The 17698-nt window shown below is 39.5% G+C and overlaps 1 protein-coding gene across 1 annotated transcript in view; it reads right to left on the reverse strand.

Moving 5' to 3' along the window:
• LOC128702725 (UDP-glucose:glycoprotein glucosyltransferase 1) overlaps positions 1–17698 on the reverse strand; it is a gene marked incomplete at its 5' end in the record, with an annotated part of 261894 nt that overhangs the window by 62814 nt on the left and 181382 nt on the right. Inside the window, 1 exon segment of the mRNA XM_070101800.1 lies at positions 5845–5957. Within this exon segment, the coding sequence (XP_069957901.1) occupies positions 5845–5957 (113 nt within the window).

Genomic DNA, 17698 nt, shown 5'->3' on the forward strand with positions numbered 1-17698 from the left:
TATTACATTATTGTGCATTATTATTTTTTTCTTTTACTAGCTAATACCAGCTACCTCAAATACTTTTACTTTTAAATTACTTTTATTGCTCATAATTTTGTCTTGCAAGTCAAATCTTACTCCAAATTAATGTTATTCATGGTTGCTACCTGTCCATTTAATTCAGCTTACCACTACTATTTTAATCCCCTTTATATTGTGTGAGCAATTAGTGTATATTCCAATTACATTATTGTGTGAGTCCCAAAACTATCTTTTGCTAGCTAGTACCAGCTACCTCATATTTCTCTACTTTTTAGAGTGCAATTAATTGTTCGACTTATTATACATTACAAATCAGATCTTACTCCCAAATCAATATTATATCATAGTGACTATCTGACCATTGAACTTTGTTCACCATTACTTAATTTTAGTCCCTTATATATTTTCTCCTTTATTTTAGCTTTATATAACAACCTTAGTTCATATATTCACAATTGTTAAAATAATTCTCAGGTGCTAAAGAGTAATAAGTTCACTATTTTGCCATTAAAATACTCCAGGTGCTATAGACTACCTCAGGTGCTACTGATTTTACTTTTAATACATTCTTTTACTATTATATCCATTAGCTCCTTTAGTTTAACTGTAAAAATCTACTGTAGTTCATAAACTCACTTGTTAAAATAATTAAGGTGCTATTAGATACTTAAGTGTATAACTGAATTATCAATTCTGTAATAATCCCTTTTTCTTTCAAATTTTTACAAGTTTTAGATTAATTACAGTGTCTTAGTCATAAGTCTAGTTGTAGATTCAATATAAATCTTATATCATTTTACTCAGAAAATCTAGTTTGTAAAATTACTCTCATCCTATGATTACAGACATAGATCCTGATGTAAACTTTTTACAAAATGAATTACACGAATCAACCAGTAACTGTAATTACTACACAGCAGACCAAGCAAAGACATTACTCAGTGCAAACAATAACATAACCATCTTTAACTACAATGTCAGATCCTTGAGCAAACATTATGATGACCTCACAGCATTACTCAGTTCCCTTCATTCCAATATATCAATCATCACACTCACAGAAACCTGGCTTAAGCCTGATATTACAGATTTCTATACCATTCCTGGCTACATGGACATACACAACTGTAGAACAGACCAGCAAGGGGGAGGAACAGCTATATACTACTCAAATCAACTCGAATGTATCAATAAATCTTGCACAAGGGATGAACATGGAGAATATATCATAGCCAAATTTAAATCAAAAGACCTGCAAAAACTCCTCACAGTTATAAACATCTACAGAGTACCACAGTCAAACATTTATCACTTTAGTGAAAAACTAGGAAACATGATTACTGATGCACACATGAATAAAGACCACCTACTACTAACAGGTGATTTCAACATAAACATACTACACGACCAGGACCCACAAGTAACCGAATTCACAAACACAATGAGTAACTGCCGTTTGCTACCAGCAATATCTAAACCTACAAGAATCTCCGAGACAAGCGTCTCCTTAATAGACCACATCTGGACAAACACCATATCCCCTTTAAAACCAGGCATAATCACAGACAAACACTACAGACCATTACCCAACCTTTCTCTTAACTAATCTGGGCAAACTACCATAAGACATTACTAAAGTAACATTCAGACTACATAACGAGACAGCAGTTAACAACTCTTTAGCAGCTATGAATAACATCGATTGGCAAAATGAGCTTGAAACATATACAGATACGAATGAATATATAAATAATTTTCAAAGAAAAGCCCAATGCCTCTATAACAGACATTGCCCCAGAAAAACTAAACAGATCACAGCAAAGAGACTGAATAATCTCTGGCTAACACCAAGCATCCTCAAATCCATTAACACAAAGCACAAATATGAAAAACAGTACAGAATGGGTCAAATAACTAGAGAACAGTCGAGAAATTACTCGTCAGCACTTACCAGCCTGATAAGAAGGTCAAAAAAATTGTATTATGAAAATAGATTACATAACATCAGAGGTGATATGAAAAAAACCTGGAAAACTCTATCTGAAATTTATTTTTATTTTATTATCACACTGGCCGATTCCCACCAAGGAAGGGTGGCCCGAAAAAGAAAAACTTTCACCATCATTCACTCCATCACTGTCTTGCCAGAAGGGTGCTTTACACTACAGTTTTTAAACTGCAACATTAACACCCCTCCTTCAGAGTGCAGGCACTGTACTTCCCATCTCCAGGACTCAAGTCCGGCCTGCCGGTTTCCCTGAACCCCTTCATAAATGTTACTTTGCTCACACTCCAACAGCACGTCAAGTATTAAAAACCATTTGTCTCCATTCACTCCTATCAAACACGCTCACGCATGCCTCCTGGAAGTCCAAGCCCCTTGCACACAAAACCTCCTTTACCCCCTCCCTCCAACCTTTCCTAGACCGACCCCTACCCCGCCTTCCTTCCACTACAGACTGATACACTCTTGAAGTCACTCTGTTTCGCTCCATTCTCTCTACATGTCCGAACCACCTCAACAACCCTTCCTCAGCCCTCTGGACAACAGTTTTGGTAATCCCGCACCTCCTCCTAACTTCCAAACTACGAATTCTCTGCATTATATTCACACCACACATTGCCCTCAGACATGACATCTCCACTGCCTCCAGCCTTCTCCTCGCTGCAACATTCATCAACCATGCTTCACACCCATATAAGAGCGTTGGTAAAACTATACTCTCATACATTCCCCTCTTTGCCTCCAAGGACAAAGTTCTTTGTCTCCACAGGCTCCTAAGTGCACCACTCACCCTTTTCCCCTCATCAATTCTATGGTTCACCTCATCTTTCATAGACCCATCCGCTGACATGTCCACTCCCAAATATCTGAATACATTCACCTCCTCCATACTCTCTCCCTCCAATCTTATATCCAATCTTTCATCATCTAATCTTTTTGTTATCCTCATAACCTTACTCTTTCCTGTATTCACTTTTAATTTTCTTCTTTTGCACACCCTAAAAAAATTCATCCACCAATCTCTGCAACTTCTCTTCAGAATCTCCCAAGAGCACAGTGTCATCAGCAAAGAGCAACTGTGACAACTCCCACTTTATGTGTGATTCTTTATCTTTTAACTCCACGCCTCTTGCCAAGACCCTCGCATTTACTTCTCTTACAACCCCATCTATAAATATATTAAACAACTACGGTGACATCACACATCCTTGTCTAAGGCCTACTTTTACTGGGAAATAATTTCCCTCTTTCCTATCTGAAATTCTTGGGAATAAAAAGTTATCCAAAAACAAAGCAATCAAACTAACAAAATCAGACGAACCCCTACTCACTCCAACCGAAACAGCAAACAGACTTAATGTTTTCTTCTCCACCATAGGAAAAAATCTAGCAAACAAAATACCAAACACAAATGCCCGTCCATCAGACTACCTCATAGGAACCTACCCAAATACCCTATTCCTAGCTCTAACCAACCCCACTGAAGTTATGCTCATCATAAACACCCTTAAAAACAAGGCAGGAGACATAAACAACTTGTCTGCTTTTATGTACAAAAAAGCTTTTCAAGTGTATTGTCACCAATTATTGCAACACTTTTAACAAATCCATTGAATCATCTACCTTCCCAACAATCCTCAAAATAGTGAGGGTCACTCCGATCCATAAAGGAGGTGACCAGGCTGACTTGAATAACTATAGACCAATATCTAACTTACCACTGCTCTCTAAAATCTTAGAAAAATTAATTCATAGACGGATCTATTCCTACCTCGTTTCACACAACATATTAAACCCTTGTCAGTTTGGATTCAGGAATAATAAAAGCATAAATGATGCTATCATACACATGCTATTACTAATATATACCGCACTTGAAAAGAAAGAAGTCCCGCTGGGCATTTTCATTGATTTACGTAAAGCTTTTGATACAGTCGACCATGAACTACTGTACTCCAAATTAATGCACTATGGTATCAGAGGCCACTCCCTCAACTACCTAAAGTCATACCTTAGTAATAGAACTCAATATGTGTATGCAAATGATGCAAACTCCTCCACCCAACCAATTACAGTAGGAGTCCCACAAGGAAGCGTCCTTGGACCACTCCTCTTTCTCATCTACATCAATGATCTACCAAATGCATCACAGCTACTCAAACCCATATTATTTGCAGATGACACTACATATGTATTTTCCCACCCAAACGCAGTCATATTAGCAAACACAGTCAATGCTGAATTACAGAAAATATCTGCCTGGATGATGACTAACAAACTTACCCTGAACACTGATAAAACCTATTTCATTCAGTTTGGAAACAAAGCTGCAAATGATTCAATTAACATTACGCTAAATAGATCATCAGTCACAAGACTCACAGAGGGAAAATTCCTAGGTATCCACCTTGACAGTAGCCTTAAGTTCCGGACACACATACAACAAATCACCAAGAAAATCTCCAAGACTGTAGGCATACTATCAAAGATAAGGTACTATGTTCCACAATCAGCTCTCCAGGCACTGTACCATTCACTCATATACCCTTATTTTACATATGGAATTTGTGCATGGGGATCAACAACATCAAATCACCTAAAACCCCTAATAACCCAGCAAAAGGCAGCAGTAAGAATGATAACAAATTCCCACTCCCGCCAGCATACTCCACCAATTTTCAAAAGTCTGAATCTGCTTACCATTAAGAACATCCATACTTATTCATGTGCCTACTACATACACAGAACAATACACGCAAATATAAACCCTCCACTCAAACTTCTCCTCACCAACCTAAACAGGACACATGACCACAACACAAGACACAGATCTCTTTTTGATATACCTCGTGTCCATATCACACTGTGTAAAAACTCTATGCACATAAAGGGCCCCAAAATATGAAATTCATTACCAGAAGATATTAAAGTAACCCAGTCTGAAAATCAATTTAAGACTTCTCAAAAGCCACTTAATTACCCTAGACTAAATGCTAAATACTCAGTACACATTTACTCACCTATGTACTCCTACATCATAACTGAAACAATCACATTGAACCTTTTATCCATTGTTGACAGGAATATAATTGAATCATTGTTTTTCACAAAAGCATTTTAGAATATAAATACGGTTATCTTTGTATTATACAAATTTTGATTCATTTATAATTAATATTCTACTGTACAACTATGAAATAATTACTTTCCTACTGTACAACTATGATATACTACTCCTTAGTATTAAGTAGAATGTAAGCCAATAATGTTAAGTTGGCCCATAATGCCTAGGCATAATAGAGGCTCTCTTTGCATTGCAACCCACTATTGTATATACACAATCTCAATGTACTGTTTGCAAAGACATTAAATAAATAAATAAATAAAATTATTCCACCAATCATTCCTCTTTCTCCCCCCCCCCCAACACCCACCCTCCTATATCCACAAACTTTTGCTGCACACTCTAACGCTGCCTTCTTAAATCCTGCCTATACCTCTTCAACCTCATTACCTATAATCTCACTAGCCCATCTTTCCATAAACAGTTGCTTATCTCTTAGTTTATAAACTTTTGCCTCTCTCCCAGTTACTCTCTGTTCACATTCTCCTTGTACTCCATCAAACTTTTACTCTCACTGAAGCTACAAGTAAAAAAAGATCTGATATGTCTGTTGCCCATCGGAAAAATATCAAAATGTCAAAAATATTTGAAAACATGCAGTATGGTAAAGTTACTACAATTGTCATACTGTAGAAGCAATAATTTTTCCCATAAAAACTCATAATTATGATAGAGAAGCGCAACATCTCACCTAGCAATAGAATAAATCTCGGAGGATCGTCCTTGGCGCAGCTTGAGGAGCCAGGCTCCAGGGTTGGCCTTCAGTTGGAAGTAGCCTAAGTTGGCCATCACAATAGTGTCATACTGGAGAAAAAGGAAAAAACAATTGTGAAAAAATATATTCTAAAAGGTAATTATCAATGTCTTTTTAAAACATTAGAGCATCAGTAACATGGCAATAGGTTTTATTTGGGAAAATTAACAAAAAATTAGCATTACTGGTTGTTGGAAAATCAACTCAATGATATTATCATTTATGTGTTACAGTTTCAAGCAGAAAGCCTCCACTGAGTGAGTTATCATATATGTACTTAAGACTGGCTTAAACTTTAATTTTCATGTTTCTCCTGCCAAACCATCAACTGATCCAATTACGGAGGACCCCTGGATTAAGTCGTCATTGGAATAAGTAATATTCGGAACATGTAATGTTTTTTTGTCAAAATATTGGCTCAGTGAACGTCACTGAACTCGGTATAAGTCATTCGTCCGGAACACGTTCGCGTGCCCTGAGCGGCCCGGACACTCCATGTACAGTCAGTGTGCCATTGTTTGCCAGTCAGTGAGGACGATTCCACTTGTTCATACGATACATTTTGTATCATTCCATTCTTTTTAGTGCTTGTAACTGCTAAATAAGCCACCATGGGCCCAAAGAAAGCTTCTAGTGCCAGCCAGCCCTTTGGTAAGAGCCTGAGAGAGAGGGGAGAATGTGCCTTTTTCAGTGATTCTGCAATATGTACGACACTAAAGCTGCAGGAGTCGATAAAGGCTATAGTACAAGCCAGAGATAAAGTGTAGCATTAACAGTGTAGCAAGTAAGTTAAGCGATTAATCGACAGAAAAAGGACAGCAGGAAACTGATTCTTCCATTGTTGTTGGAGGTATATAGGGCTACTGACTAACACCGCTGCCTCTGCTGCTGCCTTCACCACAACTATGTAAGGCTTGTCTTTCAGTGGCCCTTATACACCCAACAACAAACAACACACCACCACTATTGACATTCTTAATGCCATATTTAATCATTCTAGAGTATTTATCATGTTTCTATGTTATTAATATTGTTTATTATGTCATACTACATGAATTTTGCTAGATAAATAAGCTGTAGAGCTGATATTAGTGCCTTATTGAAGGACTATCTTGTCCTGTCTCCCAACACAATTCCTAACATATGCCAGAAACAGACCTCTCTGGAACACTTTTTTGAGCGACAGGGGTCCAGTGACTCTCAAGCTAGTCCTAGTGGCATTAAAAAACAAAGAAGGGAAGTAACCCAGGATAAGGACTTGGTACCCGAAGTCTTTATGAAAGGCGATTCCGCTTCCAAACAATTGTAAACTCCTCCATCCTCTCCCCTCCTCCCATCTTCCATACATCACCATGTCATTATTTTTTTTTTTTGTAATTATTATTATTATTTGGACATGATACATAGTTGTACAAAAGAAATACAGTGGTTAAGTGTACATGCCAAATGCCCCTTGTAAAGGTAAGTGTAAAGGTAAGTATGATATTATTGTTTTATTCTTCATGTATCATTGTTTTCTGTGTAGGTAAATGTATATTTCATGTAGATAACATTTTTTTAATACTTTTGGGTGTCTGAAACAGATTAATTGGATTTCCAGTAATTCTTATGAGGAAAATTAATTTGGAATAAGTCCAATTCGGGATAAGTCACTCTCTCTGGAACAGATTAATTACGAAATCCAGGGGCCCACTGATGAAGACATTCCCAAGAAAAATGTTATCACATCCCAATAAAATCACTTTCAACCCTTTGACTGTCGTGACCCCAAATCCTAAAGTGTCTGTGTTGCAAAATCTTTGGAAAAAAAAAAAAAAAAAAAAAAAAAAAAAAAAAAAAAAAAAAAAAAAAAAAAAAAAAAAAAAAAAAAAAAATCCTATGAAATGAGAGAATTTTTTCCCGATGTTAATGAAATGAAAAGTACAAAGTGTGATGGAAAACTTACATAATTATGCTCTCGTGAAGTTAGCGATCTCGGCAATGTTTACACATCGGCGATTTCGCCCACTTTGAGGCCTATTTTCAGCCAATTCCATTGTTTCAATCGACCAAACTCATAGCTATTTCTTTAGAACTCCATTTGTTCTATCGACTGAGTACAAGAAACTGCCCATTTACCAATTTCAACCACCCAATAAAGTGGTCAGAAATTGGCAATTTGGCCAATTTCACGCAAATTAAAAAAAGATGCCAATTTCAAAATAGGATCCAGAATGAACAATGCTGACATTTCTGGCACTAAAATAACATTTTCTCTGCTCATCAGTCACGTCTCCAGGTCCCTCTTATATTACTCTTGCTTTCTATTTTGAATTTTTATTTACACAAGAAGTAGAAGATTTACTGTTATGCTGACTACTGCATTATTATAATAATTGTATAAATAATGTCAACCCAATCATGACTGAGCATTAGAATGGCTAATTGGACACATATTGGACAATGACATCACTTATTTACTCTCGAAAATCAGCAAAAATCGAACATTTCCACTACTTTGAGCTCAAGTTCGAAGTCCTTTTCATCGTGAAACCAATCAAAATCATCTCTATTTCTGTAATATGTCTTCTATTCTATCAAATAAGACCAATAAAATAAGAATACAACCATAAATACTATATGAAAATACACCTAAAATTCGGCGTTTTAATCCAAAAACACAGTCGGAGGTTTTTTTTTCTCATTATGCATTGCGTGCTGCAGGATTTTTTTTATACTGCGCACACTGACCATGCAGACCCATTCTCTCACATGTGGGTCTACCAACTTTCTCTTGCTTGATTTGAAGCCGCTAGAATTTTTGAGTAGAAATACATACATCAAAAATACTGGCTGGTAAGACGTATATATACGACAGAAACAGTCAAAGGGTTAAGAATAAAAGTTTACCCTTACTAAAATACATTATCAGTAACAAAGAACAGTCACATCTCGCTAATATGGACTGTTATATTCCAGGACTTCTGCTGTAAAGTAAATCACGGCCATTTTTTAACTTGCAACTGCATATAAAAGCCTAAAAACATGTTTACCCTATAAGATATTAAATGCACAACAGTGCTAAGCATAAAATGTGACTCAAAAAGTAAAAATAATAAAAAAATTATTAAGTAGTGTTTCACTGCTAAACTGATGTGGACATGACCGCCAAAAATAATAAACATGAATACGTACTTGAAAAGCACCATATCAGCAAAGTGCTGTAAAATAATAAAAAATTATACAGTACTTTACTGCTAAACTGATGTGCACATCATCGCAGAAAATAATAAACAGTAATATAATTGAAAAGCACCGTACATCAATCATCAACTATTTAATTTTAAACTATTACAAGTTATAAGTGAAGTCTTTCTTAGTGCAGAACATGTGCATCATTTTCCTGGAAAATATTCTTTGTCTGATATATCCATCTCTTGCCTTCTGTCCAGTCACTTCAATGCATGCTTCAGTCATCAATTTTATCCCTCTCTCAACAGCTTGAGTGTTGTTTGGCCACTTGGGCACCTCCAGTGGATTCTCAATAATTTTCTGAGTCTGTTGATCTGATAAATATGCAATGAAAGGAGGCTCAGTTTTGAGTTCAGTCTTCCAGTCAATCATGGAATGATAGTTCTTTGCTTGGCACTTTTGTTTGGGAATCTCTACTTTTCTTGAGTTGACAATAGGAGCCACATTGTCTTTCTCTTCATCTTCACTGTCATCCTCATCATCAGTGTAGATTAACAAGTCCTCGTCAACAACATCAGCAGAATCTTCTCCATCCTCATCAGAGCTCTCAGTACTTTCTTCTGTCTGCTGATTCTCTTCTCTAATTTTTCTTATCATTGAGACAGCTTTGTCTCTCACAGTCATGTCTTCATCAGCACACATACCAAGCAGCTGCTTATCTGCGTGAGCAAAGTAGGAATTTCTATGGACAATCTTCTTTACTATCTTCTTTTCTTCACTGTTCAGATGTCTCATAAATTGCAGTGACTGGAAGATGTTCTTTGGACTGTGTCTGATGTAAGGGTGCAGCTTGATGTGGAACCACATTGGAGCACTGAACTTTAAAATCATTATGACGACTCTTTTCAGCTCCTGACTGGGTCTTGATGTTGCCACATACTGCCTAAGGATCCTGCTCCATAAAGCATTCCGAGTTGACACACACAGTGGACCTGGTTCAAGAGCAGCCAAGTCATCATCAACCACACCTGTGATCACTCCTTTGCAAATCCTACACAAGTATTTCTGGTTCCAGAACAGATCCTCTGCCACCTTATCATTCAGAGCAGGGAAATCAGTGAAACTGACTGACTGGAAAGCAACTGGCAGCTCAGACAGAGGAACCTTGATCTGCTTGCCAATGGGACCTCTCCAATGCTCAGGACCACTTGGCTTCCTGTCATAGTGGTAGAAAGCCCAGAATGGCAGCTCATTTCCATGAAGCTGACAGATGAAATAATGGACCGGATGACCAAGCAACATTTCAAGATGATGAATGGCTTCATTGTAAGCTCCGACATTTATGTTGGTTCCGTCACTACCAACACATACAACAGATTGCAGAGTTAGTTTCTGTTCCACCAGAAATGTATAGTCTTGGCAATCTCCTTTTCATGGCCTGACTTGGGAGTCACATGAGTGAGACATTCACTGCAAGGCTCCACCATGATGAGGTAATGATATTTTACCACTATTTTTGGACTCCATTTCTTGGTCTTCTCATTCTTTGTCATTACATGAGTGGAGATCTTCTTACCATCAAAATACAGTGATGTTATATTTTCCAAATTTGCTAGCTCTAGCCTCTTCACTTGGTATTTTGTCATCCTTGGTGATAATGCCAGAGTCCACTAAGGTGGCCGTAGCAATGGCAGTTCCAGCATAATCACTGAGAAAGTTAATGTTTATAAATATGGTAGAGTATATGGATACAGTACATAAAACACAGTGCTGCGCTTCTCAGTAATAGACAAATTCAAAAATTTCAATTGCAAATGCTCTAGGGCCTAGGCTAAACTTCAACCAATCAATGTCATATGTGGCACTGAATCTAAGATGTATATAAGGAACAATGCCCGAAGAGTGCAGATTTGACCAAAATTTCCATGTTCCCTAGTGAACATGCTGAAACATTATGTAAGAAGTTTCTTGAATATGTGTCATCTTTATAAGTATGGTTCATACACATGTATGAACCATAATAAAAGCAACATCTTCACCTTCCAATAATGAGGAACATTACGTTGGTAATTATAAATGTGCCCATTACAGCCAAGAAAAGAATATAATCTTAGTAAATACCCATTTAATACCCAGATGTCATGCACTGTCTGCCTAGTGTACTGGGTAAGTAGAAGTGGGTGAAGAAGTCACGCGTGTTTGAGCTCCGTCAAATTTGCATTTCTCTGACAGCCCCAGAGGGGACAGCGCATGAAAAATAGGTGTGTGCAAACCGTAAAGTACATACAGTAGGGTCCCGCTTTACGGTGTTTTGCCTTACGGCGTTCCACGAATACAGCGATTTCAAATTATGACCAAAATTTGCTATATGGCAAGCAGTCTTTCAAATACGGCGTGCCCCACCCGGTTTGTTTATATTCACCGTGAGCACATCTGTTATGTCTGGAAACTTTCCAAAATTTCAAGTGTTTTAAAGTTATTGTGTATTTTATATGTACTCTGATAATTATGCTTATGTGTACCCCTACCTAAATATACTTACACACTGTGCTGGCATGCAGGTACACATTAAAATCACTAAGAGTCTCTCTACTCATGATGCCATAGTAATATGCACTATGTAATAATAATCTCTCTTAGACACATAAAATGTCTTATTTTACATTAATATAGACATTTTCATTAACCCTTTCAGGGTTTCCAACGCACTAGTACGGCTTACGCACAGGGTTATTGAAGTACTAGTTCGCGTAAATTCTAGCGCCTTCAAATCTAGCGAGAGAAAGCTGGTAGGCCTATATATGAAAGAATGGATCTGTGTGGTCAGTGTGCACAGTACAAAAAAAATCCTGCAGCACATAGTGAGTAATGAGAAAAAAAAAAACTTTGTGTTTTCAGTTTAAAACAGCGATATTGCACTGTATTTTCGTATGGTATTTATGGTTGTATCCTACTTTTCCTGGTCTCATTTTATAGAATGGAAGGCATATTACAGAAATTGAGATAATTTTGATTGGTTTCACAATGAAAAGTACCTTGAAATTGAGCTCACAGCAGCAGCAATGTTCGATTTTTGCCGAAGTTCAAAAGTAAACAAATCATGCCATGCATTCAATACACGTCAACTGGTGAGCCTAATATTCTTTCACAAGTGCGCTGATATTATTTATACCATTTCTACACTAATGCAGTAGTCTGCATAACAGCAAATCTTCTATTTTTTTTGTGAGAATAAAAGTTCAAAGCAGAAAGCAAAAGTAATGTAAGAGGGGCCTGGGGACGTGACTAATAAACAGAGGAAATGTTATTTTAGTGCCAGGAATGTCTGTCTTGTTTATTCTGGACCCTATTTGGAAATTGGCGTCTTTTGAAATTTGTGTGAAATTGGCAAAATTGCTCATTTCTGACCACTATATTGGATAGTTAAAATTGGTGAGGGGGTGGTTTCTTGTACTCATTCAATAGAAAAAATGGAGTTTAGCGAAATAGTTATAATTTTTGCCAACTAGTACACTGGAATTGGCCAAAAATAGGGCTCAAAGTGGGCAAAATCGCCGATGCGTAAACTTCGTGGAGACCGCTAACTTTGCGAGAATATAAGTCCCTGAGTTTTCCATCAAATTTCATACTTTTGGTGGCATTATGATCGGGAAAAGATTCTCTACGTTTTCATAAGAAAAATAATTTTTTTTCCCGAAAAATTTTTGACCCTGAGAACAAGTTTAGGAGAGGGCCTCTCGACCCTGAAAGGGTTAATCCATCTATGATATTTTCTTCAAAATTATATAAGAAACACGTTACATAGCATATAAACATTATATATACACCCAGAGAATAAAAATTGACATAAATATGAGATTTGTTTACAAAGGCTTTGTAGGAGTGTCAGAAGAATTACGTTTTCTCTAGTCAAACACTGGGGGATAACTGTAGATAAATATTCCTTTCATATTTACCTGGAGTTTACCTGGAGAGAGTTCCGGGGGTCAATGCCCCCTCGACCCGGTCTGTGACCAGGCCTCCTGGTGGATCAGAGCCTGATCAACCAGGCTGTTACTGCTGGCTGCACGCAATCCAACGTACGAGCCACAGCCTGGCTGGTCAGGTACCTTCATTCTATATATAACAATTCACGACCCTTGTGGGTTTAATGCATCTTTTTATTGTGATTATAATGTAGACAGCCTATGCTGTCTGCCAGCTCAGTTCATATTTTGCACCTTGCTCGTGCTGCCACCTATAGGCCTATGCCACTTCAGTATGCCCAGACCTGCCTCTCACTCTCTCAGCAGCCCTCACTCAGTCAACAAGGCTTACTCCTCTCTCCCTCACTGGGCATGGCCCTCCCAGGCACTGGGCACTTAAAATACTGCCTGTGTACCCCAGATATCACAAATAAAGTAAGATGCCTCCGAAGTGTTATCATTGAACCCCGCTCTGCAGGAACAACCAATAATCTGGTAGACATTGGTGACAACAGTGGTCGCAGCGGTTGTGTTGTCTGAGGAGGGAAGGAAGAGGAATGAAGTTGTCTTCACTTTATCACCCTACACAAGAAGTATCCGTCTCTCAACGAGTTATCCTCATGTCGTGTCTGCACATTTCCGCATCCAGACACCGGTACACGCAAGATCCAGGCCGAAATTTGCCAAATTTCTTCGAGAAATATAAGTGGCGTCCCTGGGACTTCCCGCGACAGCAATGCACACTGTTTCTCAAGTCACGTGTTCAGCGTCACTTGTATGTTGCTGCTGTTGTTTTTCAGCTCTGCCTGGCTATTTCAGCAAGTCAGAGGCGAGTTTGTGGTGATTTCACCATCCAGTGTGGGCGTTTCTCCAAGTGGGTATGTGAGAGAGGAAGCGGCCGGGTTCCTCACCTCACTAACACCTCACCTGCCTATCACCACACTCCACTATATACTCACTCCCTCTGCTGTGTTTCTGCTGTTTTCCGTGTGAATTCAGTGCCAGAGCTGTGTATCCGAGTGCTCGAGGCCACTCGAAGCTATGTGGATCACCAAGCCACGATCATGAAGCTACACGAAGAAAGCCAGGTGGGATGTGGGCAATGCCATGTGGATCTACAAGCCACATGGGTTACCAAGCCACACGTCCCAAGCCATATGCTGTGGTCTGCTGGCACATCACTTCACTGACGTCACCTCACAACGTCACCAACGATGCTGCCCGACTTCACGATGTCTGCTGATGTCACCTCACGATGTCACCCCATGAAATCACCTCACGACATCACGCCTGATCGACAGTGTTAGTGTCGAAGTGAGCAATAACTCCAACTGACGAAAGAATAACACTTGTCAAGCCACAGTTAGCAATGTTGGCAGGCGCTGTGTCAGCCTCGTGTCATAGCTTCAGTGAGCAGCCTGCACAAAGATGATGTCACTTTGACTGCTAGCCCGCTCACTCCAGCAAGGTGTATGATGTTACGACTCCCAGATGTTTTGCCCAGTCGTCTCTGCCACGACTCACTTCACACTCGTCGGCAGTGACAGCCCCAGCGACAGTACCAGTCGAGAAATGTCCTTCTGAGTCACTTGCCAGAAGAAGTCCTGCCCAGTTGCCGAGTACTGATGAAGCCTCACTTGAGGGCACCAGCAGGTTGTGCCCCAGGTTGACTGAAATCCTACAGCGACTCCTACGATGACTGCTTCACCGTTCGAGAGGAGACCATACCCTGTTATGTCACAGCTCAGCTGCAGCGATGTCTCCTGTGTTGCAGTATCTGCCCAGATGCAGGAGGGCATGCAGTGATGCCCATCGATGCTCACTGCCTATGACAACGTTGTTTAGCACACCCCACCTCTTTTTTTCTTCCCTCCCTGAAGGAAGTTTTTTTTTCCATGTCCATGTATGTATATATGTTTTTATTTTGCATTCTGTGCCCTGTTCCTGCGAGAGAGACTGAGTTTTTTTACAGCCAGTCATGGTCAGGGACGACCATGGTGGTGCGTGGCCGAGCAAATGTAGACAGACTGTACTGTCTGCACACACAGCCTATGCTGTCTGCCAGCTGAGTTCATATTTCCCGCCTTGCTCGTGCTGCCACCTATAGGCGTATGCCACTTCAGTATGCCCAGACCTGCCTCTCTCTCACTCTCTCAGCAGCCCTCACTCAGTCAACAAAGCCTACTCCTCTCTCCCTCACTGGGCATGGCCCTCCCTGGCCATGGGCACTTAACACACTGCCTGTATACCCCAGATATAGCAAATAAAGTAAGAAGCCTCCGAAGTCTTATCACTGAACCCCTCTCTGCAGGAATGACCAATAATCTGGTAAATAATAATAATAATAATAACTTGTAACAATTTATTATTATTATTATCAAACTGGCCGATTCCCACCAAGGCAGGGTGGCCCGAAAAAGAAAAACTTTCACCATCATTCACTCCATCACTGTCTTGCCAGAAGGGTGCTTTACACTACAGTTTTTAAACTGCAACATTAACACCCCTCCTTCAGAGTGCAGGCACTGTACTTCCCATCTCCAGGACTCAAGTCCGGCCAGCCGGTTTCCCTGAACCCCTTCATAAATGTTACTTTGCTCACACTCCAACAGCACGTCAAGTATTAAAAACCATTTGTCTCCATTCACTCCTATCAAACACGCTCACGCATGCCTGCTGGAAGTCTAAGCCCCTCGCACACGAAACCTCCTTTACCCCCTCCCTCCAACCTTTCCTAGGCCGACCCCTACCCCGCCTTCCTTCCACTACAGACTGATACACTCTTGAAGTCACTCTGTTTCTCTCCATTCTCTCTACATGTCCGAACCACCTCAACAACCCTTCCTCAGCCCTATGGACAACAGTTTTGGTAATCCCGCACCTCCTCCTAACTTCCAAACTACGAATTCTCTGCATTATATTCACACCACACATTGCCCTCAGACATGACATCTCCACTGCCTCCAGCCTTCTCCTCGCTGCAACATTCATCACCCATGCTTCACACCCATATAAGAGCGTTGGTAAAACTATACTCTCATACATTCCCCTCTTTGCCTCCAAGGACAAAGTTCTTTGTCTCCACAGACTCCTAAGTGCACCACTCGCCCTTTTCTCCTCATCAATTCTATGATTCACCTCATCTTTCATAGACCCATCCGCTGACATGTCCACTCCCAAATATCTGAATACATTCACCTCCTCCATACTCTCTCCCTCCAATCTGATATCCAATCTTTCATCACCTAATTTTTTTGTTATCCTCAAAACCTTACTCTTTCCTGTATTCACTTTTAATTTTCATCTTTTGCATACCCTACCAAATTCATCCACCAATCTCTGCAACTTCTCTTCAGAATCTCCCAAGAGCACAGTGTCATCAGCAAAGAGCAACTGTGACAACTCCCACTTTATGTGTGATTCTTTATCTTTTAACTCCACGCCTCTTGCCAAGACCCTCGCATTTACTTCTCTTACAACCCCATCTATAAATATATTAAACAACCACGGTGACATCACACATCCTTGTCTAAGGCCTACTTGTACTGGAAAATAATTTCCCTCTTTCCTACATACTCTAACTTGAGCCTCACTATCCTCATAAAAACTCTTCACTGCTTTCAGTAACCTACCTCCTACACCATACACCTGCAACATCTGCCACATTGCCCCTATCCACCCTGTCATACGCCTTTTCCAAATCCAAAAATGCCACAAAGACCTCTTCAGCCTTATCTAAATACTGTTCACTTTTATGTTTCACTGTAAACACCTGGTCCACACACCCCCTACCTTTCCTAAAGCCTCCTTGTTCATCTGCTATCCTATTCTCCGTCTTACTCTTAATTCTTTCAATAATAACTCTACCATACACTTTACCAGGTATACTCAACAGACTTATCCCCCTATAATTTTTGCACTCTCTTTTGTCCCCTTTGCCTTTATACAAAGGAACTATGCATGCTCTCTGCCAATCCCTAGGTACCTTACCCTCTTCCATACATTTATTAAATAATTGCACCAACCACTCCAAAACTATATCCCCACCTGCTTTTAACATTTCTATCTTTATCCCATCAATCCCAGCTGCCTTACCCCATTTCATTTTACCTACTGCCTCACGAACTTCCCCCACACTCACAACTGGCTCTTCCTCACTCCTACAAGATGTTATTCCTCCTTGCCCTATACACGAAATCACAGCTTCCCTATCTTCATCAACATTTAACAACTCCTCAAAATATTCCCTCCATCTTCCCAATACCTCTAACTCTCCATTTAATAACTCTCCTCTCCTATTTTTAACTGATAAATCCATTTGTTCTCTAGGCTTCCTTAACTTGTTAATCTCACTCCAAAACTTTTTCTTATTTTCAACAAAATTTGTTGATAACATCTCACCCACTCTCTCATTTGCTCACTTTTTACATTGCTTCACCACTCTCTTAACCTCTCTCTTTTTCTCCATATACACTTCCCTCCTTGCATCACTTCTACTTTGTAAAAACTTCTCATATGCTAACTTTTTCTCCCTTACTGCTCTCTTTACATCATCATTCCACCAATCGCTCCTCTTCCCTCCCACACCCACTTTCCTGTAACCACAAACTTCTGCTGAACACTACATTTTTAAACCTACCCCATACCTCTTCGAC

The sequence above is a fragment of the Cherax quadricarinatus genome, chromosome 79 (assembly GCF_038502225.1).
Source record: "Cherax quadricarinatus isolate ZL_2023a chromosome 79, ASM3850222v1, whole genome shotgun sequence".
Lineage (NCBI taxonomy): Eukaryota > Metazoa > Arthropoda > Malacostraca > Decapoda > Parastacidae > Cherax > Cherax quadricarinatus.